Below are 24,603 nucleotides of genomic sequence, written 5' to 3'. Positions count from 1 at the left end.
CCATTTTAAATTTCTAAAAAGTGAGGGGGTAAATCTTGAAACTTGTCTTATTCTGATTTGTGGTATAAAAAAGGACTCAAATTTCACAAGCCCTTACTCAAATTCCATGTGCCCAGTTGGGTCCTTTTTTAACTATTTTTTGTCACACGACATGGATATATAAATTTTCCTTTTCCAAGGTTTTGTTAAATCTTGTAATTTTCTATGTCACCACATTTCAACTATAAAAAAGTATGGCTGGTAGCCAGCCTTAAAAAACTATTTTTGTCCTACCATCAATAGAATCACATGTATGTTCAAGTGAGAGTAGTGAAGCCACCTGATTTAAATCTTAGCAGACTAAGATATTAAGCCACCTATTCATTGATAGTGGCACCTAATGATCACTTTTATAGAAAGACAAATTACATTATGTGCGTTGACATCTCACTTTGTTCAGCATCACTTAGTACATCTTATTTTAATCCTTGTAATTTTCAGGACACTTGCATTTTATCATATACCTTAGTTAGAAAAAATAATACCAAGATTTTTTAACTTTTATGGGGTTGAATATGAACTCCCAATTTAATCATCATAAATCTTCATCAAAATTAGATGTTTTTCTATGTTATGTATAAATGTAGTTTCATTTTCAAGTAATTATTCATGTACTCTTTCAGTGGCAACTTTGCATAATTTCTTTAGTGCCAGGCACAAGGCTGGAGATGAGCCTTATTGTCATAAGACTGGCTGCTAAAGTATTTAATGCATAGGCAGGGATCGTCCTGGGCTTCGCCAATGTCGCAAATTGCGATTTTTTTTCCTTATTGGCGACAAAAATATCCCATCTGGTGATTTTTTTGGCAACAGACTTTTTGGTTATTTAATTTGTACATACAATCATAGATTTGGACTGGATAAATTAAAAGGGAGAACGAAAGGAAGCCACAAACTTGACTATGCAATGCATTGGAATCAATCTGTTACACAAACAATCCTTTGTTCGTATTGACAACCCCATCTTTACAGTGCATTGTTACATCATAATCTGCTTATGCTGACATCTGAGCTGAGTATGCTGTGATGCAGTCAGTCATGCTACCGAACTATACCTACAACTGACCGACTTCTGAAGACGCGAATAGAACAGATACAATTAATTGAATGGCTAAATCTTCTGGGGTTTTTTTTGTCTTTTTTTTTTACATATACCAGTACAATAGTTTTGCTGAACCTTCATAGAAAACCGATAACCTTTGAAGTACCGACTACTGTGTATAAATACAAAGCAAATGGAAAAATCTCAATCACAATTATGTCTGTCACCAGTGCAGCATTTTACTCATTGATCTTTTCCTTTTGCCATCAATCCGTGTTACGGCTGCTGAGACTTAAACTCCGAAACAAGAAATAGCACAAAACAAAAACAACAACCAGTTTTGCATAATTAACAATAATTATTTTTTTCTCAAAATACAAGAGCGAAAGAATCTCTAAATTGGGTGTGAATTTATGCTTATATATACGGTCCAATATTGCCAGGTGTTGATTCGTGTAAGTTTCATTCGTGGGAATGTAGATCCTATTTTGTTTGTCGAGAAAATTTATACAGCATTCAGTGATCATTCTTGGGATTTAGGAAGCAATTCACTACAAGCTTTGTTAAGCTAGCCATAAGTGGGGGGGGGGGCTGCTGATAGACTACTGGTGTCACCTGTCAGTGCTGTGGACTGTGAACGTGGATTCAGTAAGATGTACCTCATAAAAACTGACATCAGAAATAAACTCTGCATCTCATCTCTCGAGAATTTCATGAGAATCAGCATGTACAGATGTGAAAAATTAGACTTTGAAACTGCATTCAACAAGTGGGCAGCCCTAAAATTGCAACGGATCTTCATGTAACACTTTGTAACATTTTGTTAATGCTTGTTGTAATTAAAGAATTAAGTAACCCATCTTTTGTAATTTTCATTGCCTGTTACATTAATAGACTAAATTAACACTTGGAAAAATGTACACTACTTGTTCTGGCGACACTTTTTGAAAATTGGCGACAAAATATTGAGGTTGGCGATTTTTTTGGCGACAGCTTTTTAAAAGCCAGGACCATCCCTGCATAGGGTTTTAATAAAGAAAACAGAATATCAAAGAGACAAGAGATAAATGGAAAGGGAGATTTTCATGGATGGCAAAATTAGAAAATAGAGGAACAATATTAGCTTTGTGCACTCAAACGTTTCTTTTTTTAGTCTTAATATTGCAGTTTTCACCTGTAATGTCACAGGTTTGTGAGAGAGGTTACTAGTCACATAATCATATTAAGACAAAAGTCCATGGATTTTTAAAACAAGAAACTATTTTTAAAAAATACATGAGAATGATGTAGAAAGGTCCAAAGCTAAAGATTTTGTTCCTAAGCCTCCTTTGGAAAATTTTTATTAAAGTTTGTTTAAGAAAAAAGGGAATGTAGTATACTTTGTTATATTGCTTGAAGATGAAACAAAGTAAACAAGGTAATATGGTCATTTGGTCCTCCTTTCAGTGTCCTGACATGGAAAATGGAATGGAAATTTGAAATGGAATCAAGCTAATTAAATAGATCAATGTAGAAAGAAAGGAGATATTGTTTGATAGGATGTGGAGATGCCCCCTCCCATCTGCTTTGGTGGTCTAGTCACCCTCAGTCCCTGACCAGTTTCGTTATATGTGTAACTCCTCAGAAGGAATTGGTCTCCTTGAACTTAATTTTTTTCAACTGATTACCTTATCTTATTTGTGCAAAGTTTATATATTCCTAGCCACCAGAGCAGCTGTTGCAGTCACGTTTTGGATTATGTGATATTTGTTTTCTACCGTTTGAGGTTAGTTGTATTATCACCACCTATTGTTGCAGACAGTGTACCATTTTTTGGTCTACATTAATGTTTAATGCAGAGGCTTTTGAGTAACACATACAAAATAAATTGTTTTATGTGTGTGTGGCTGTGATTTGAATTTTTAACATACACTGTAGCTTAAAAAAAAATTCAGTCATTTCACTAATGTGTCTGCAGTGTGGCAGTTTATAGTGAATATCTGGCACTGGGGCATCTAGCCACAGACATTTAGCATCATGTCCCACCCAGTCGCATTATTCTAACATCAGGTTGAGCAGTCTTAACACTAACCTCCTAATGCTGAGCACAAAGTGAGGCAGCTGCTAGTATCGTTTTTATAAGTCTTTGGTATGACTCGGCAGGCATTTGAACCCATGACCTCCCACATCTGAGGCAGATGCTCTAACCATTTAAGCCGTTGGAGTGGTCTGTTATTTTTTTTTTTTTTGTAATAGTAGGGGTCAAAGATTGGGTGGCTAGAAGTCTCTTTTGAATATTTATTTTATAATTACAAGTACTGGTTATACTGTATTGTCTGAATAAACACACACAGCTGCCATAGTACCATATAGGTTTGTGGTTGATTTTGTTTTGTCTGCAGCGGGTACCATATTGTTTATATAATACCATTCTTGGTGGGATCTTAGATTGTCCACATTATTAATGAATAAACAAATGGGGCATCTGTTTACAGAAGCTGTTTAGTGGAGACACTGGCTGAATTGGGTAAATTATCTTGACTGGCATTAAGTTATTGTAGAACTCATTGTATCCTCAGAAGAGAATTTCATCAAAGTTGATTTGCATTGTGTCAGAAATATCAGACACATTAGGATGTAATCGGAATGGATCATAAACTGTATCCATATCCCCAGCAGTTCGATTTTAGGGTGCAAGAAAAAGACATCCATTGCACTTTGATGTTTATTCTCATGTTTGTCTGAGATCTTCCTTCCTTTTTTATTTTCTGATATTGTTGGCAAGACACTTTTAAACCTATATGTATAATAATTGTCACTCTGGGGATGTGAAGCTACTTTATATAGAAAGAAACTTTGATGCTTAATTCCTTTTAGCTGTTGAATCACTGTTCTCAGTTGCCTTTGTTTTTCATTGCAGATGAGCCTTAGGTATCTTCTGATTGGGTTTTCCTACCATTAGACCAGTGTAACAAGATACAGAGTATTTAGAAACATGGCTTTAAATTTTTGGCCAATACAAATAATCCAGAATTTTATACATTTTATTGACACTAAATAACTAGCCAAATTATTTTCATTGGCCAGACTAAGAATTTCCTGTCTATTAAAATGACTTATGAATTACAGTTAAATAGCTCTCTGGAAACTCATCACCAGCAGGTACCTCAGGTGGTTTCCATTTTCTCATAAGGACCCAGTTGTTTACAAAATAACAAACAGTTACTTCTGAGGCTTCAGTTTCTCTAATAACCCTCTGAAACAAACTAATATATCTGATCTTGTTTCTGTTTGACAATGAGTGTTTGTTGTTTGTCACCCTGATTAGAATAAAGGAAATGAGTAGCAAATAGATGATTATTGTGATCAATAGCTCCTGATTGATACTTGTGGGGAGCAAATTTGACCTCATCAAAGGAATGACCAAAAAAAAGAAAATTTACTAACCAGCATAATTCTCAAAGCTTTCTTTGCCATAGCTTTGTTAACTGCCCAAGCTGGGTATAAATCAGGGATTTCTTTTTCATTATGATTGACTTGCTGATCCAAACAAGGCTTGTCAGTTACAGGTGGATTAACCACAACCATTTCTCCTGTTATGTATACCCTCAATGGGTAAATATGACACTGTTCCAACTGTCATGTGTCCTGAGACTAAGTTTGATGACAAATTTACACAATGGAGAGGAGCATTAACTAAGCTGATTCTACTCCCTGAATAAGAATACTTTCATTAGAAGAAAACTTCTTAGTAAAAGGAAAAGTACATGCTAATAAAGGAATCTTTAAAGCTCATGTGTCCCTTAAACTTTTAATAGGGATAGACTTAACAGGATCACCAATAAGTATTGTTTTCTTAATAATAAGAGCATTTGGAATAGCTCTGTCATGATTCTGTTGCTTATTTTTCTATCTATACCAATTATAAATTGTGTGCCCTTTCTCGTAATAGGTGCACAAGGAAAAAGATGATGATTTCTTATCACTCTTTTCAGAAACTTGATTCCTAAAAGCTGTTCCAGACTGAGATTTGGAAGTGCTAGTATGAGGCTGAGATGGGGGTTTTATTACCAAACATCTACAGAGTGGAATACTAATTGATAAATGAAAATTTTTGAGTCAATGAATAACAATCAGTTGTATGAGCATTTTCTAAAGTATTGACCTTTTGCTGATCAAGGAAGGCCTTGACATCACTATGGACACAGTTCTTGAAATCTTTAATTAATGAGTTGTCTGAGGTTATTGTAGCCTTGACAAGCCTTCTTGTTAGAGCACCACCTATAAAATAGTCTCCTTTTCTCTTGCAAAATTTGACATGGGTGTGTCCAATTTATCTTTTACAGTTCCAAATTTTTATAGATATGCCTCAAGTAGCAATGCCTAACATTTTAAGATACATTCATCAACCACATCATAATCAGGTATTTTTATTGTACTAACAGTGAATTGTAGACTTCACAAGCTGTTTCTTCCTTTTCACTTTCTCTGCATCTGTATTTCCTGCTCTTCTTTGTCTCTTTCTCTGGGCATCTGTATTTTGCTCTTCTTTGCATTAGCCATTCTATTTCTCCCTTTCCTCTTTCTGTAATTGCATTTGATTCTCTTCTTTCTGCAACTGTGTTTGTCTTCTTTTCTCTTTCCTTTTACAGAAGGTGAATCTCTCTTCTTTCTGCAGCTTAATTGTTTCCAGCTTGTGTTTAATTTCAATTTCTTTAATTCCAGAGTCAGATAGAGATTTGCTAATCAAACGCAAAGCACTTTTGTCCATAAAATTCTTTTCCACCAAATATAGGACCAAAATATTTGTTATTTATTGCTTTGTTAAAGAAGCCTTCACCTCAGAAAGATCATATTGTCAATGCAAGCTGGATCAGTTCATCCTTTTTCATGAACTCTAACCCTTCCTGGGTATTATTTAGAATGAAGCTCTCCACTTTAGATGCCATTTTGAAAGCATGTTGGTTTCACTATGACTTTCTCAAATATGTGAAATTAAAATACCTGTGAGTTTGAAAAATGCTGAAACAGTGTGAATATTAAATTTAAAATGAAGTTTTCTGATATATTTTAGAGAAATTCATATCTCCAAATGAGCCTACAATTTTTCTGTTATGACTGTCTCATTTTAAACTAAGGATTAGAAAAGAGCAAAAACCAACAAGTTTTGTAAGAACTTATATTATTTTGAAATAAATCACAAATTGTCCAAAATGTTCCATTACAAGCCCAAACATATGAAGTTGCAACTGAATTCTAGTTTTATTCCCAAAAATTTCAGCTATTGAATATACTGATATGCCTGTAGTCTCAAATTTGCTATTGGAGTATGGCAATATGCTCAGTGTCTAACAGTATTTGATGTATCACAATGATATAATCTGCAATGTCCTTGTCTGAATTCACTGTAATTACATATTAATGTTTCTGTACATGAATATTATTGAGCGCATTGTAACTCCAGTGAATAATTATTTTAATAAATAATTCCATCCAAATTAAAAACCGTACACAACAACAAGAATGATCCTGCTTCAGATGTCAGGGCAGGAATGAGTAATTTTTCAAGTAAACAACATTATATATAAAGCAAAGACACAATAATACAGCCAAAATGTATGTCATTCTCCTTTATAATACATTGAAAGTTGTCAGTAAGTTTAGGAATTTCAAATTGGAAAATGTTCTAGACTCAGATTAAAATACATGTTGACCTCCATTGATAATGATCTGAATATTTAATCCACAATGATAAAGAAATATTTGCTAAATATTATGTTGTTTACAGAATGAATGTCCCTGGTTAGGTACACCATTAACTTCATTTTGGACAAGGTCATGTACGAAATACACGTGTACATATAATCATGAAGAAAACGTAATAAATAATTCAAAATTAAGTATACATAAAAGTTCATATGACATAACTCTGCTCTCAGAATCTCTTACTTTTTTTGTCTGGTCAGTGTACTGTTTCATTATGCTTTGCAAGGAAGAGCATTCTGGGAAGTTTGAATAGTTCTATTAGCTCTGGTCCAGAAGAGCCTATAGGATGATCTTTTTATCCTTCGTCCATCTATCTGTTAGTGCAAGTTTGTTATGCCTGCTTCTCCTAAGCCACTCTGAGGATTGCTATGAAACTATATACATGTATACTCATTCATCCCAAATTGGTTGTTCCTGAATAAAAATGCTGCTGCTTGGACATCCATTCTAGCTGCCAGTGGAAATTTTTGTGGCTTCTTCACCTACATTGATGGTCATGTCAACAAGAGGTTTACACTAAATGACTTCTTATATCTGGTTGTTCCTAAATTAAAATGGTGCTGATCTGATGTCAAATATGGCAACCACATCAGCCATCTTGAAAATCTTGTTGTTGCTACTCCTTAATGGAATGTCATCTTGACCGATTTCCACCAGATGCTTAGTTTAGTTAGCCCTAGATGAAAATGGTGTCAGTCTAGTGCCCAGTAGCCAGATGGTGTCAGTCTAGTGCCAGTAGCCAGATGGTGTCAGTCTAGTGCCCAGTAGCCAGATGGTGCAGATCTGATGTACAGTACATGACTGGTTTGAAAATCTTGTTTACACTATTTTAAATGAAAGTCATTTCCATGTGGGTTTTTTATCAGAAGGCATCTAGTTGGGCCTAATTGAAAATGACTTACCTTCAATATGGCCACATAGATGGCTGTCTTGAAATTTATATTATCTTTATTCCAAATGGACAGCTAAATCAGCATGGGGTTTCCACCAGTAGACTTCTTATTACACCATGGTGGTCCTTAATAAAAATGGTGACATTTATGCATCCATTATGGCTGATACAGCTATCTTGAAATTTTGCTGTCAGTACCCCCACCCCCCAAGTGGACAAACATGATGACATTTGATGTTCACTATGTCTACTTAACCCTAAATGAAAATGGTGCCAATCTTACATCCATTATGATCACCACACTAATTTGAAAATCTTTTTATTGCTAAATAATAATGATTTCAGCAATCAGCAGTTAAAAGAAATAGTCTTTTCTTTAATTCTTGGAAGTTCTTTCAGCCAGTAGAGCATCATTCCCATTGAGGGGCTCTTCTTTTCTTTGTTTCAAAACTCTCCACATACTGTTTGATTTTGATTGAAATCCGTTATCCATGTTCTGAATTTTTCCTACAAGTAAATATATTATGTTGATATGTTGATGTGCAGTATTACTGGTATACATATATGTATGTTTTTATGGGGGTTGGACATACCATGATATTTTTTACTATACCAGTACTTTGGTAGTTTATGTTATTATGTAATGTATGGACATTCTTGATTGATCTTATGAGATCAATTGGCATTGATCTTGTGACAGATTTAATGATAGTAACAACATAGTTCATGACAAAATGATTTTAACAGAAATTTTTCTTTAAAAAAAGAACAATTGTATTTATCTCAAATTAATTTATAATATGACAAATATAATCATATATGTTTATGTATGCCAACATGTTGGTCAAATGGGATGTTGTGAAAGACATTTTGGGCCAAATCCAATATATGAAAACATTTTAAATTTTATAAAAGTGACATTTTTTCTTATTTTCTTGCATCTGTTAATGCAAATCATCCTAAGATTTTTCAGGAAAGTAGTTGTTTTCTGTTTGAATTTTAAGTAATTTCCCAAGTCCACTGGATATTTTCTCATTTGTTGAGTGTTTGATTTTTACTGGTCTTTCTAAGATATTTTGCTTGGGTGTTGGCATCCCACTGCCTGTTATGTCCATATTGTTGCCTGTAAATTCTAGGCATCAATGTCAACACTTCCTATTTTTTTCAACAAGCTTTCTGATGTCAGCACAATGTCTTTCACAGGATATCAGTTACCACTCTGGAGTCATTAATTCACATCCAGTGTTAAACTTGAAGTATTGATTTATATTATCAAAATCTCAAAGAAGTTTGATAATGACTGAGATCCATTGTTGAGGTGAGCTTGTACCTGATTGGGTTACCACTCTGGAGATCATCTATCATATCTATTTTGATCCCACTTGGAATATAGATTTACATTATCGAAATCTCAGACAAGTTCAGTAATGACTGAGATCCATGCAAATTGTTGAGGTGAGCTTGTACCTGATTGGCTAACCTTGTTGCCAATATAGAGGCAATATTTCTGATCAAATCTTGATAAAACTTGGGACATATGTTTATACCATTAAATTTGATAATAAGGGTGATCCATGCATACTAATTTGCTGACCTTGCATCACACTGATTGAGCATTACCACTCTGGAGAACATATATCATGATTTTGGTCAAACTTGGAATGTGTACTTATGTTCATTAAGATCTTGGTAATGAGCAAGATACACTCGTACAAATCAATTTCCCATACTCAGGGCATAAATATCTTAAGAATTTGAAGTTTTTGGCAATATCACACTGCCTTCATATGTGACTAGTGTTGATCATGTTAGATTTAATGGTCACATGCTACTAGGAGACTGGTGTAGATGGGTGGTAATTATATGTTGATAGCCTCCTTCACCTACCTTTTCCATAGGTTGTTCTCTGATATGATGATTTTGGTCAGATTTGGGATTGATGTAACGTCCCATACTGCTACAATGTTCATGTAAGACCGATGACTCACTACTGATGTGTTCTAACGTTCTACCTGTTTCCCCACTGTTTATCAATCTCACATTCATTATGTTTGATATAATAAACCACACCACATTTATTAAAATTTTCTGTTTTGTCATTCACATGTTGTTTGATCTAACTTGGTGTATAGGTTTATATCATCATGATTTTGGATGGCTTCAGTAGCAAGTGAGAGATCCACTTACAATTAATAAGATAATCTTGCATTTGTCTGAGCTTGTGTCCACCCTGGAAACAATTCTGATCAGTTTCACTTGGGTTTATAATCATCACGATCTTGGATGAGTTAGATAATGAGAGAAATCTATAATATTAATTATCCATTTTTTATCAAACTTGGTAATTAGGCTTATATCATGAAGATACTGGATGAGTACAATTGGACAATATGCATATTAATGAGGTTATTTTAAATCAGATTAACTGAGAATTTTTAACATCTCCACAATGGCTGAGCCAAAGACTCGAACTATGGTGATTAGTGTTGAGTTGACCGTGGTAGGTAAGGGCGAGTGCTTTAAACTAATCAGCCACCAAGAACCCCCAGATTTAATCGGACATGGTAAATAGCCTAATATCATTAAGGTGTTGAATATGGTTATTATGATCAAAACCTCTGCATCCAGTTCAAAAGTTTGAAAATTTTGAAACTTGCTTAGTGGGCAACATGGTAGTGTTCATAGGAATACATAGCCTTCAGCATAAACCTTGGTCATATTATGTGGACATCTCTTTAAGTATCAGTGTTACAAGAGAGATACATATGCAGTAATTATTCATTGATAAATCCATACTTGCAGGGCTCGAAATTAGCGGTAGTCTGCTAGCCCGAGGCTAGTGGATTTCCTGTCGGATTAGTAACTTTCATGTTAATAATCTGATGGGCTAGTAAGATTTGGCTATCAACAGTCAGCAGATGTTCTGTAGAATCAAAGCAGTGACCATTGTAAACACAGTCATAAAATATTAGCATGAGTGGTTGTGTGTGATTTGGATTTTTAACATAGCTTTTAAAAAAATTCAGTCTGCAGTATGGCAGTTTATAGTGATGTCTTGCACTGGGGAATCATGCTGCAGACATGTAGCATCATGTCCCACCCAGTCACATTATCCTGGCACCAGGCCGACCAATCCTAACACTAACCTCTTAATGCTAAGTGCCAAGCAAGGCAGCTGTTAGTACCATTTTTGTAAGTCTTTGGTATGACTCAGCTGGGGATCAAACCCATGACCTTCCGCATCCGAGGCGGAACCTCTAACCACTAGGCCACAGGAGCGGTTATTGGTAGCGTGAGAGGATGAAGTCAATTTCTGCCTCGGAAAGGTGGCATTTCTGTAACAAGAAGCCATCCGATTTTGTGCATTTCACTTGACAGTGCCAGTTACGGTCCCGTCATTAACAAAAGAAGTTTGGTAATTGATCCAAATTAATCTGATAATGAATTAAAGGAAAAATGATGTGGTCTCATACTTTATTCACTCGACCACAGTAACAAACTACAGAGCGATATACTACACAAAAGAACATGGCAAAATCTATTCAAAGAATTAATTTTGCATTTTTGTTTAAGTATTTTTGGTGGGTTTGTTTGCGGCTCACTAGCCAAACGCTCCAACAGTCACAAAAGGGAAACTGCATATTTTAACTTATTTTTGATGATCTTGTATTTCAATGTGACACACAGATCCCTCCTTATAAGACAGGCAAAATGTGGTGTTTTATAAAAGGTATTCAGCCACCAAAGAACAAGCAAAAGTTGAATGAAAATGACATAAAAGACAGGAATAATTCTTATGATAGGGAAGAGTATAATTGAACATTTCAGAAGACATGCACAAAAGACAGGGAATGGCAGAATTATGATGAGGAAAAGAACGTTATGCGGTGTAACTAGTGTACAAAATTCACAAAAACAAACACAGAAAACATCCATTTTTGTTGCGGGCTGTTCAAACTTTAAAATTGCATTAGTAAACATACATGAAAAGCTGTGGGCAACACAAAAGGACTTCAGAGAGAAAAGCAGCTGTGTAGATACCACCAGAAGAATCGACCGCTGGTAAGATCTTGGAAAGTTTAAATCGGAATGTGTTTGACTGGCACGTTAATTAGTTTAGAAATGCACATGCTATTGTGGGGCACAGAGTGGCCAAATGGTCTAAAGTGCTCTACATTACAGATCACTGCCATCTCACCTATGTCTGCGTGAGTTCAAGTCTAGGATTCAGCCAATGTGGGTATTTGAGAAAGCTTGCCAGTAGCTTCTCGTGGGTCGGTGGTTCTTCCCAGGGTTTACCCTGGGTTCTTAAATCCCACAACAACAACACGTGCTATCATAAAGAACAGAAGACCCTTTGCTGATTTTATCTGGATGTTTCAGCTGGATGAGATGAAAGGAGTAGGTATTCAAGAGACTTACAGGAATGATAAACAGGTTGTTACATTTACTCACTACATGGCCGAAAGTGAAAGGCGGAAATTTGTCAAAAGTGTGAATGAAGCAAGGTTTCTTGCAGTAGTGTGCAACGGTTGTACTGACAGTTCAATTCAGGAGGACAAAATTGAATATATAAGAATTTGCAATGGAGTAGAGATTAAATCATCGTTCCTAGCAGGTATCCTGAAGGTGATAACACTGCGCTGCAGTGTTTTAGGGAGACAGGTAAGGGAACCAGAACAAACCCCATATGGACCCTGAAGTGCTAGTGGAGGATGAGAAAGGACACCTAGATCCCTTTCTGGAATTGGATCCAGATTACTTGAGAAACAAGAAATGTGAACTGACTGATTGATGATCTAAAGCAGGATTTATACTCCTGTACTTCATATGATAACGCTATTTACGAAATAAAATTGTTGTTAATCTCAATATAAAGTGTGACATTGTTTTGTGGACAAGACTAGTAAATTTCTCAATATTCTAGTCCTTCTGGATACAGAGAAATTTGTGTTAAATTCGAGCTGTGACTTGATTATAAGCCCACCCAAATATTTACTTAAGATATCTTTGTCTATATTAAGCCCAGCAACTACAATGTGTCAAATTTTGACTGGTCTCTGGAGAGAAATACAATATAATAGCAGCAGGGAAAGCATTTCATTTATTTGCAGATGGTTATGTATCTTCAAAAGTTGTCACACCCTTTCTGTTAGATGGTAAAATTTGTCTTGATTGACACCTTTGTGTAAGAAACCTGTTCATAATAGATATTTAAGAACCCATTTTCTAGCTTAAGTGAAGGTCTCACTCCATTAAGGACCATATATACTTAGGAGTATTCAGAAGTAATGGAAGACATTTAAAGTACACATGATGCAAGTAAGTGACATCTATCCATAATAAGTACATATACATAAAGGCAGCATGTGTGGAGGACACCTTGACATAAAGAACACCTATATATAAATTATACCTGCCCATAAAGGGCAATTTGTTTGGCCCTATGACTGTACTAATACACTTATTTCATTTTATATTAATCCAAACATTTATCATTTACTACAGATATATATATATATATATATATATATATATATATATATATATATATATATATATATATATATATACACACACACATCGGTATAGTCTGTTAATCCTCAGACATGATTTTTATGATATTATAATTATAGGACCAAGAAGGTCAATGTTTTCTGTCATTCTTAGGTTGGCATTCTGTACTAATTTTAATTTTCTCCAACATGTAGATAGCAAATTGTGGTTTCATGTGAACCACAGATTGGTTACATTATTTTAAGGCAACATTATGAACCTGGTCACATCCTAAAAAAATGCATTTACTTATTATAAATGAAAATACATTTTACAGGTAGTGTCTTCTACTATAATTTTCATTTTTCAGCTGATTTATCCTGGTCACATTCATTTAACAGAAAAAGAGGTAAGTTGTTAATGATAGTTTTGATGGCACACTATTTAATATACATGTACTTTGATGGCACACTATTTAATATACATGTACTTTGATGGCACACTATTTAATATACATGTACTTATGTTAGTTACATTTAAATATCTTCAAAGATCAGAACTTAGATATGTAATTCACTGTTTTATTAAAATGGGAGAATTTTGAAAAAAGACATTTACCTGCTACTGAAATTTCAGAAAAAGAAAGAAATATATGTATATCCATTTATTGCAGCAACCTTCAAATTGCTTATGTTGGATGAAATTGTTATCAGTAATTGTTTACTTACAGACAAAATTCTTTTATTAAATGTGTAATAAGGAATGGCACTGGAAACAGACTTTTGATGCACTGGATTTGGCCTTAAATATTTGACTTCATTTCAGAAAATGAATATCTGTTACCTGTCATTCCCAGACTCAAACTCAGGTAAATAGCATTTTCATTGTATGGATTTTAAATGGTTATATTTTGTTGTTTTCAGTTATGGTAGGTAACATAAGATGATGCTGGACCTGGTTCATTTTTTATCACAATAGATAACAAGTAAAATGTTACATTAAAGTCTAGTGTTCTTTATTTAAAAGTTATTTTAGACATCACAGAAAGTATATAAAACATAACATCAGTACCATATATACCACTTATGACATGAATGCAATTAATTAGGAGTAATCAGTAGAATAAACAACATAGACCCTAATCAACAGTGCAATATGTTTTAGCAGATCGGGATCTTTGTTGTTTGCTGTTTTACTCAAATTATAAGTGAGTAACAAGTGTAAGCTTATCCAACATATGTTTAAAGCTTTCTTGTCATTCACAGTAATCTTCACCTAGACCATCTGCCTGGGATGGGAAAGCAAATATTATAAACAGATAAAATACAGAATTGTATACAAGCCTATGAAATGCCAGAAGACAATAATGCAAAAGCATTGTGATAGTACAGAACTAACAAATCTTGACAGAAAGGTGGTGCTACATACAAATAGAATGTGGGCTAGATAAACATTTCCACCACATCTTCCCTAGAAAGTATGAAGACATAAAATACTAGACTGATCATTTAGTTTCTCTTAGAATTTTTGGAATTGGGTTAAATATTCTTCATTTGCCAAAAGCAATTACCAGGGATTGCCCAATGGCAACAATGATATGTATGTAGTTGGGACAGTGTGCCTATTCTGCAGTTCCATTTAGCAATCTATTTTGGTACAGCCTAAAAGCAAATTTGTTGCTATTTCTAGTTCACTGCATGAATACACAATGATCAGTTAATGAATGATTTCTGAATAAGTCATTGTTTAGTGAGTTACAGACTTGTTGAAATCTTGAATGTAAAATTTGTAACATTGGGTATTGTTTAGATTCCTGTTTAACTGAGAGGAATGCAGTGAAAGGTTGCTCTTATTTTCCAAAGGGAAATCATTCCATTCGGTAATAGACTTGGGTGGAAATGAATTTTGATATCATTTAGTCCTGGAAGTTAGATCTGTCACAGCATTGTTGATTACTTATAGACTTGGAGGAGGTGGAATCAAAGCCTGCATTTATTCAGGAGTCATACACTGGTACATGGTCTTTGACAGCATCAGACATAAAGGTCTAATTTTCAGACTAAGAATATTATAGTTGGTCCTAGATTATTGAAATGATTTAAAAATGACACTCTGATAGGACAAAAAAAGATCTTAGAAAAGCTTGCACTTAAATAACAACACTTAATATCATGTGCCATTATTTAGCATGACATAATATTCGTTAGATTATTGGAGACATGTTGATCTTTGTCATTGATTAACAGATTTTGATGAAAGTTTTATAAGAAATCTGGATCAAGGTTATATTTATCATAATGAAAAAATGTACAATTATTATACTCTCAATCCAACATGCTACAAAGCAGAAAATCAGCAGAAAATCTCCCCTTTTATAATTTCAATAAAGATGTTGTTGTTGTTGTTGTTGTTGTGGGGTTTAACGCCATTTTTCAGCACGATAGGCTATACATGGCGGCCAGTATTAATGGTGGAGGAAGAACCCGGAAAACCCCAGAAAGAACCACCGACCCACGAGAAGCTACTGGCAGGCTTTCTCACATGCCCACATTGGCTGAATCTTAGACTCGAACTGCCGCAGACAGAGGTGAGATGGCAGTGATCTGTAACGAAGAGCGCTTTAGACCACTCGGCCACTCGGGGCCCCTCAATAAAGATATACCATGACACTTGAAAACAATTCAATCTATGTTTATGACACATTGTATCATTATGAATAATACATGTATGTATATATATATATATATATATATATATATATATATATATATATATATATATATATATATATATTGGTAAACATATAGCTAGCTTTATACTCAGAAGGATGTAATTGGAATAACTGTGTACATTAATGCAAAATGTAATGAATTTGTAGGAGACTCCAAGAATTATTTAGTGAAAATAGAATTAACATCTTTACATGATGTTGCAGTGTATTAATTAGGGTAATGCAAAAGCGAAACTGACTCGAACAAAACACATTCTGTATGCGTATAAAGAAAATATATGTAACAAACTTAACCCATAACATACTATATGTTATCTTTAAAATCCCGGTTGGCAGGTTGTATGGGTGATACCCAGTTTCATTTTCGGATTCGTCAGTGTCCTGGATGGAGACAGATTGTCAGATCACAGCTACAGTTCAACAGAGACTACCCTGTACAGTTACAGGTACATTGTATCAGATTTAGTCCTCTCTCCAGGACTGGTATTTCTCTGTTCTTTTATATTTTGTCTTCTCTCCAGGACTGATATTTCTCTATTCTTTTATATTTAGTCTTCTCTCCAGGACTGGTATTTCTCTATTCTTTTATATTTAGTCTTCTCTCCAGGACTGGTATTTCTCTATTCTTTTATATTTAGTCTTCTCTCCAGGACTGGTATTTCTCTATTCTTTTATATTTTGTCTTCTCTCCAGGACTGGTATTTCTCTATTCTTTTATAGCAGCTGCAGCAGATTCAACTTAAATGATGAAGTATTTTTAGAAGCCAATAAATCGATTAGTAACACTAACAAAGCCAAGACTGTGTGAAACCCTTGTGTTGATAACGTTAAGAAGTCATAGCTGCTGATTCAACTATTTATGCTTAAGTTAGATATACAAGAATGGACAAATTTAAAGTGATTTCATGTGTTTGTACATGACTTACAAGTTATTACTTTGGAATAAGAGATATTTCATAATAAAGATGAATATCATTAGAGTTGAAATAAGTGGAACATTTTAACTCCTTTCCCGTTCATTGTTTCTTTCTCTCTGCCTGTATTGGATTCTATATATCAGAAGTGTTTACTTTCAGGCAATACTGGCATAATCAGCTATTAGTTTATCAATTTTGATCAGCTTCATTCCACCTATTTTTGCTTTCTGATCTACTGAAGCAGTCTGTTTTTTTCAAAAAGAACTTTGGGTCTACATGCAGATATTTGACAATTATGTCATTTTTGCATGTCTGTACATTAGCTACACACATACATATACTTATAAAAGGGGAGCTCAGATATAACATGGTACTTGGCATCCTTAACTGTTGACCATGTTATGTACCAAATGGTGGTATAATTAGACTGATTAATATTTGATAAATTTATTTATGAATGAGGGGTGCAGTAAACAATATACCAGTCAGAATAAATTTACTACCTACCAGTTTATACTGAATGAATCAGGTTTTAGATAACTCCAAGCTCAATGGAAAAAAGGGCTGTATATTAACATCAGTTATGAGCTATAATCTGTAGGTTTCTAAAACTTAACTAACTTGTTTTTATCTTTTCTGTCAGCTTGACATGTGTGATGAGTAGTGTTAGGGGAAAACTTGGACCCAAGATACTGCCATATCATACAGTATCTGAATTTGCATTATAACAAGGAAAGTATGTTATAGATGTGTTCCCCTTTTCTCCTGACATGTTGTTTCTTTTACAGAGTGATAATGCATATTATTATGGCTTTGTCTTCTTCCGGCAAACCAAAGACAGGTCCATTAGAAGAGGATACTTTCAGAAAGTATGTATATAACATGAATGTAAATGGCTTGCCTTTGTAGGCCAGCTTTTAGTCCTTGACTAATGAGTCACCTTCTATAAATAAAGCATTATTATTATTATATTATTACTAGAAGAAGAAGAAGAATGTGAATTATTCAGTAATATATAGCCTCTGGTATCAATGTAGGCAACACTGATTTTTGATAACTGATCAAATTTAGGTAAGTTATGGATACAAAGATAGACATAGATTTAGAGGTTGGGTAAGGTCAGCTACAGTTGATCACACAGATTCACTTATCTGGCATTGAATTAATTCCCTCAGGATTTTAAAACATGTGAAAAATTCTTCAGTGAAGAATAATTATTCAGTCAAATGATCAGATTTTTCTTTTAGACATTTTGTCAATAGCAGTTATGTACAAAAAATAAAATGGTTCAAATTTATGTTGAATGTAATATATACTACACTGCTTTCAAGTTTTGCTTGTTTGTATAGAATCATTTCATTGCAGTCTGTGGCACATGTGTATTGACAGCCTAGGTAGTAACAGGGTTATGGAGTTGCTCAGGTATCAACATCAGTCAGCATTGGCACTGATATTACACCAGTTTGAAGTTTTGGGCCAATTTGTGTGTGCTGTGTCCACTTCATTTCATGATATCGTTCATTTTTAATGCTCTCTCTCTCTTTTTCTTTTGACAAACTTTATAAAGGATTTTCATAGTTCATAAAATGGGACTTAATTTTCTGAAACATAATTTTAAGTTTTATTAAGTTTTAGGGCATGTTTTGTCTAGTAGGGTGATGAAACTTATCTGTATTGACAAGATATGACTGTCAAAACACTGTGGCCCATATTGCACACTTGATGTGATCTACAGAAGCAAGTTAGCATGGTTGTGTAAAAACATTTAGCAAGCATTTGGTTTGCATATTTGTATCCACACATCCATGATCTGATGAGATTTTCAGTTTGTTTGACTGGTCAAAGACCAGATGAACTTGTGCAATGGTCCATTATCCATTAGAAGTTGTTTGACTGCGCTCGTTTTAAAACACATGGAGGAAAGTAATGAAATTATGAAACTTTGCTGTCTAGTTGGTCCAAAATGAAAATGGTGCCACACGAGGGATATCCATTTTGGATGCCATAACAGCCATCTAAAAATCTGGTTCTCACTAATCAGCTGAATGGATGGTCATATTGACATGGCATTTCTATGAACAAAATTCTTATGTTGATGTTCCTAAAATAAAAATAGCGCTGATATGACACTCAGCTTGGCCATCTTGAAAATGTAGCTATTTCCGCTTTTCTAGAATGGATGATAATATTTAGATGTTGGTTTTCACTGAATTGCTTCATATGATATCTGAATGGTTCTAAATAAAAAATATGTCAATCTGACCTACTTGGCCAAAATGGCAGCCATCTTGAAACATTTTAATGCTATTTTTTCTGATCAGATGTTTGTATTAACATTCAGTTTTCACTAACAAAAGATTCATATTTCAGATTTGTATTAATGATGATGATCCACTGTCAGGTATAGGCACCAAAACTAGCAATAGAAAAACCATTAAAGGACTTCTCAAAATCATTTATCAAAATTTGGCTAAATTTGTCATAAGCCTAGGTAGCTTTTGGTTTTGTTCTTACGATGCCAAACTGTTGTCAGGTACCGACTACCATTACTGACAGTATTATCCTGAAAATGACTAATTCTCGAACACTGCTCAACCAGTTTTTACCAAATTTGACAGCATCCTTGAATAAATTGTTTCAAAGTTTATACAAATGATGCCAAGTGACCTACTGCTTCGAACTTTTAACAAAACTTTAAGTGACTTGTCCAAAATTGATCATCAGATATTGACCAAATTTGACAAAAAGCATTCTGGTAATAAGGATTTTAAAATATTTACAAATCAGAAACAATTCACTGTCGGGTATGGCCACTATTACAAAAAACTTAAAATCCTTGAAATGAATTCGTTTCAAAAGTTGCTGTTAGAATTTTACCAAATTTTATAAAAGGTGTTCTGGCATGGAAGTTCTTCAGGTTTATGTAGTTGATGCCAGTCTGACATCAAATATGACTGCTGTTACTCAGATTTGACAGAAACAGTCCAAACTTGACTGTTTTTTAGAGTTATACAGATGAAGCTTTTCTGCCATCCAGTACAGCAACCATTTGTAAAAGTAGAAAAAACTTGTACAGTTTTATGTATAATAAAAAAATATTTGAACAGATTTCAACCGACACAAAGCATCCTGGGATAGTGGCTTTTAAATACTGGATAAAAGATGCTCTTATGAGCTTTAGAAACCTCAGGAAATTTGTTTTTAATACACAATAAGCATCCAAATTACAAATTATGGTCATGTCTCCAGTGCCTGGTAGAGATCCAGGGGACAACTCTGTGTATATGTATATAGTAAATTCAACATAATATCATATGTTCAATCTTTTTTCTTTCAAGCAACTTCACATCATTATTATGGATGCACTTTTTTAAATAGTCTTAGAACTTTTGTTTTTATAAGATGCAGACAGTTAAGCATATGTCACTTTTCTTTGCACATTACAAGACAAAGACATGTCCATGTCCTTGTGTAAGACCAGGGCCGAGCAAATCCCATAGCCCGACGTCCCGGACTAGTCATTTTTGAAGTCGGGCAAGTAAAATTTTCCAAGTCACTAGTCCTGGACAAGTGGTTTTTAAAAACGTCTGGCTAGTCCTTATTTTCGAGCTTTAATCACTATATCTACCTTTATTTGGCCAATCATGCCCTCCGGGCGTACTGAATACTTGATTCTACTCCTCTTCATGTGTACATTTACATCCTGTTACCACTTGACTGCATATTGGGCTAAGCGACCAAATTATCAGCAAATCAAAACTCGTCAAACAAAAGAAAGCCAATATGATCAATTAGCAGTGTTGTAAGCGGTTTTGTTGCAATGAGTTTACTCAATCTAGATCATAACCAGCAGCTCACTATGATTTTAATCCAGCGAGTCAGTGTAATTAAATTAATGAAAGGTACTTTACCGACATAAGAGTTGGTTTTCTTTATGAACTGATTAAATGACAGTAATGATTCTTTAATTTATTATTGATTATACAGATGATTAACTTCACGTGTGATATCGTGTTTGAAGCGAAACAATTATGCTAATTAATGAGCTGTTTCAGTTCGTATTTAAAAGAGAAAATTGATCTTACGATCACTTTAGAAGTAGTTGTCAAGCAAGCGGATAGTTACTCTGCGGATAAAATGAGTTTGCTAAATTATTTTCGCAAGGAAGGTAATAACGGCGATTCAGAGAAGGTAAATTTGTTTGAAAATGGAGGAATAAAACGTAAGATGGATACTGAGTGTGCTTGTTATCCCTGTCTTGAATATATGACTCAGAAGGTGGCAGACATATACATGGTCATATTTTCAAATCCATGACCTAAAGCATGTATAGATGAACCTGAAGAAGCCAAATGTATAACAACCAATGTTTTTAAAAATTAAATTCTTTTAAGAAATAATTATGTTGTATATTATTTCGTTTGTTTTTTTCTATGGTTAAGTACATATGTCTCATCATATCTCGGCAAGTGATTACCATTTTGAGACCAGTGAAAAGTAAGGTGGGACTAGTGAAGAGAAAGGTGGGACTAGTGAATTTTCTGAAACCACTTGTCCTGTACTAGTGGTTAAAAAAATTTGCTCAGCTCTGAAGACACATTGGAAGACAATGACATGCCCATGTCCTTCTGTAAGACACATTGCAAGATAAAGACACACCCAAGTCCTTGTGTAAGACACATTGCAAGATAAAGACACACCCAAGTCCTTGTGTAAGACACATTGCAAGATAAAGACACACCCAAGTCCTTGTGTAAGACACATTGCAAGATAAAGACACACCCAAGTCCTTGTGTAAGACACATTGCAAGATAAAGACACACCCAAGTCCTTGTGTAAGAGAATAATAATTGAAGGAGTAATTTATTTTTTACTCTTTATGATCCTGTATCTTTGCATCCGTCTTTAAAGTCACATTGCATCTATTAGATTTAGCATTGTCAGTTATATTCTTTTTACTCTTAAATGTATGGACTATTGAATTCATAAATGCAGTTAGGGTTGTGTCTACATGGTAACTTAAATTATGGCTTGTTTTTACGATGATCTGTAGTGATGCCATTTCAGTAACAACTTAAAATAAATATAAATCTAAATTTGATTTTGAAGAAAATGAAAGTAAAGTTCTCTGGTTTAAAACTGATATTGATTAATTACATGAGTGGCCTAATTATAGAGTTGGCAAATGATATAATCACCTGAAATACATGAGTGGCCTGCTTTTGAATTTGTGAATAATGTAATTGACTGAATTATTGATGCCCCAGTGCTAGACATCACTATAAACTGTCACAATGCAGACATCGTAGCAATATGACTGAAAAATTGTTAAAGCTACGTAAAAAAAATCCATATCACACATGCACACACACACACATCAGTGGTACATGACCTTAAATTTTCAACTGGACTGAGCAAAGACTAGAAGGACAAATCATTTAAGATGTTGTTTTGATACATTTCAGTCAGTGTTGCTCGTATCCAAGTTGCCTTTTATCTCCCTGTTCAGTCAGCTAGTCAGTATTATTGCACCAGAATACTTTGAGAATGGAGAACCAAGTCTGGAAGCAGGTAGGTTGAATACTTTTCACATACTTTCAGTTTTTTTATTTTTGTTGGTGTAAATTTTTGTGAGATTTTTTTAAGTGTCCTTTTCATCAGTACTTAAATTCATGGATTGGGAAGAAGCCCTATTGTATCCACAAAAAATATCTTTGTTCACAGAGTCTTTTAGTTTATGGTTTGTAGCAGCCATGAAATTGATGGAAATTAATAGTGTCCCCCTCTTAAATAAGGCCAATCCTTCTGCAGCATGAAGGTGGCCTTTCCAGAGGGGATCACACATATTTGAGTAATGACCATACCAAAAGTCTGAAAACGTAGCCAATTTTTAAATAGTTTCATTTAAAAATTACAGAAATGTTATGGAATCATTTTGATAAAACTTACAGTAATGTTATTTAAAATAATTATAAATTATCATCGGTCAAAACCAACTTGTGAATAAAATCAGTTGACAAACATCAGGCTGTAACTATAACCATTTTCCCACTGCAGTAGAATGTGTAATTGTTACTGTCTGTCCATTCCATTTTCCCACTGCAGTAGAATGTGTAACTATCACTGTCTGCCCATTCCATTTTCCCACTGCAGTAGAATGTGTAATTGCAACTGTCTGTCCATTCCATTTTCCCACTGCAGTAGAATGTGTAATTGCTACTGTCTGTCCATTCCATTTTCCCACTGCAGTAGAATGTGTAACTATCACTGTCTGCCCATTCCATTTTCCCACTGCAGTAGAATGTGTAATTGCAACTGTCTGTCCATTCCATTTTCCCACTGCAGTAGAATGTGTAATTGCCACTGTCTGCCCATTCCATTTTCCCACTGCAGTAGAATGTGTAATTGCCACTGTCTGTCCATTCCATTTTCCCGCTGCAGTAGAATGTGTAATTGCCACTGTCTGTCCATTCCATTTTCCCGCTGCAGTAGAATATATATTGATAATCTTTCTTGGAATGTTTCTAACATCAAATATCTCAGTAGTGATCAAATGACTTTTTGTTTGGTCAAATTACTTCAACTTTTCTTTCTAAACTGAGAATGTCTAATGACATTTTTGGTAACAACTTATTCCTTCATTGGTAATTTGAGTTATTGAATGAGATTTTCACTGTTTGCAAAGGAAGTCAGCTTGTCATTGACTGGTTTTAGTCTGGTACCCTTTCAGGTACATTTCATAATATAAGAAACAATGGCTAACATAACATTTTTCCTTTCTAGCGATCTGAATTCTTCTGACTTGAGTTGAACAGGAATGTGCTTCTGAGCATTTGACTTTGTCATTTTGATAATTATCAGTGGTAATAATAGCCAGTAATGATCAAAGTGACAGATGCTGACATCAAATGAATATGCAGTGATAAGAATAATTGGATTGCATGCCTGTTTGTATTAATTAAAGACATTTTGTCTTGGAACAAATGTCAGTGTGTTGAATTTAGAAATCAGTGGCTATTCATGAGATTTTTATCTTTAACTCCATTATGTGGCTTCTTGCATGGGCTAAATTTGACAGGTTTTGCACTAATAAGCTGGCTGCTTTAATGGAGTATCCATCATTGAGAGAAACTTTTGAGCGCAAATTCATAAGTGCCATGGGATTGTGCCCATATAAGCGGGTGGCTGGGGGTCGGGTATTAAAGAGGGGGACCACTGTCTTTAAAAAAATGTAGTGAATTTACAGTATCTGAAAAATTAAAAAATAAGCTAGAGCTTATATTAGTTATTAAAATGTTTGCTTACTGTTGATGAGGGCATATAAACATTAATTTTGACTTGATGAAAAATTGTCTTGTTTGCTCTTAATTTACACATCATTTTACATCTGAGCTTCACAGGTCATACAGTTCATAACATTTGCATATCTGTTATGATGTCACAATTCTTGTTCTTTTTATATGTGTACATTTGCTTACAAAATATCAGTTAAACCAATTATAATTGAAAGGAAAATGTTGCATAACTTACACGGTGTATATTCAAACTAGGTCTACTTTAAAAGTGGTTTGATTTTTAGGTGGGTCTTTTTCTTCTATTTTTCGAAGGGTTCCAGATTATGTGTCGTTAATTAATTTCCTGTATATTGTTTGGTATATTGTGGTCCCAGTATGAGAAATAATGGCTGCATTCATGTTTCTTTCCCTAACTGAAAAAGGTATTCATAGCTTCTATACATTAA

General features: G+C 34.3%; 1 protein-coding gene across 2 annotated transcripts in view; it reads left to right on the top strand.

Annotated features, from left to right (window-relative positions):
* Positions 1-24,603, top strand: part of LOC149789080 (protein DENND6A-like) — a 108,633-nt gene that overhangs the window by 6,960 nt on the left and 77,070 nt on the right. For both annotated transcript variants that reach the window (XM_089975264.1, XM_089975262.1), the window contains exons 2-6: positions 13,585-13,623; positions 14,040-14,082; positions 16,282-16,391; positions 17,651-17,731; positions 22,328-22,433. In XM_089975264.1, the coding sequence (XP_089831390.1) occupies positions 13,585-13,623; positions 14,040-14,082; positions 16,282-16,391; positions 17,651-17,731; positions 22,328-22,433 (379 nt within the window). The remainder of the gene's footprint in view (positions 1-13,584; positions 13,624-14,039; positions 14,083-16,281; positions 16,392-17,650; positions 17,732-22,327; positions 22,434-24,603) is intronic.

This window comes from Sinohyriopsis cumingii, chromosome 11, assembly GCF_028554795.1.
Source record: "Sinohyriopsis cumingii isolate HCF-2022 chromosome 11, ASM2855479v2, whole genome shotgun sequence".
Classification (NCBI taxonomy): domain Eukaryota; kingdom Metazoa; phylum Mollusca; class Bivalvia; order Unionida; family Unionidae; genus Sinohyriopsis; species Sinohyriopsis cumingii.
The sequence above is the reverse complement of the archived record's forward strand: the minus strand, read 5'-3'. Positions and strand labels throughout refer to the sequence as shown.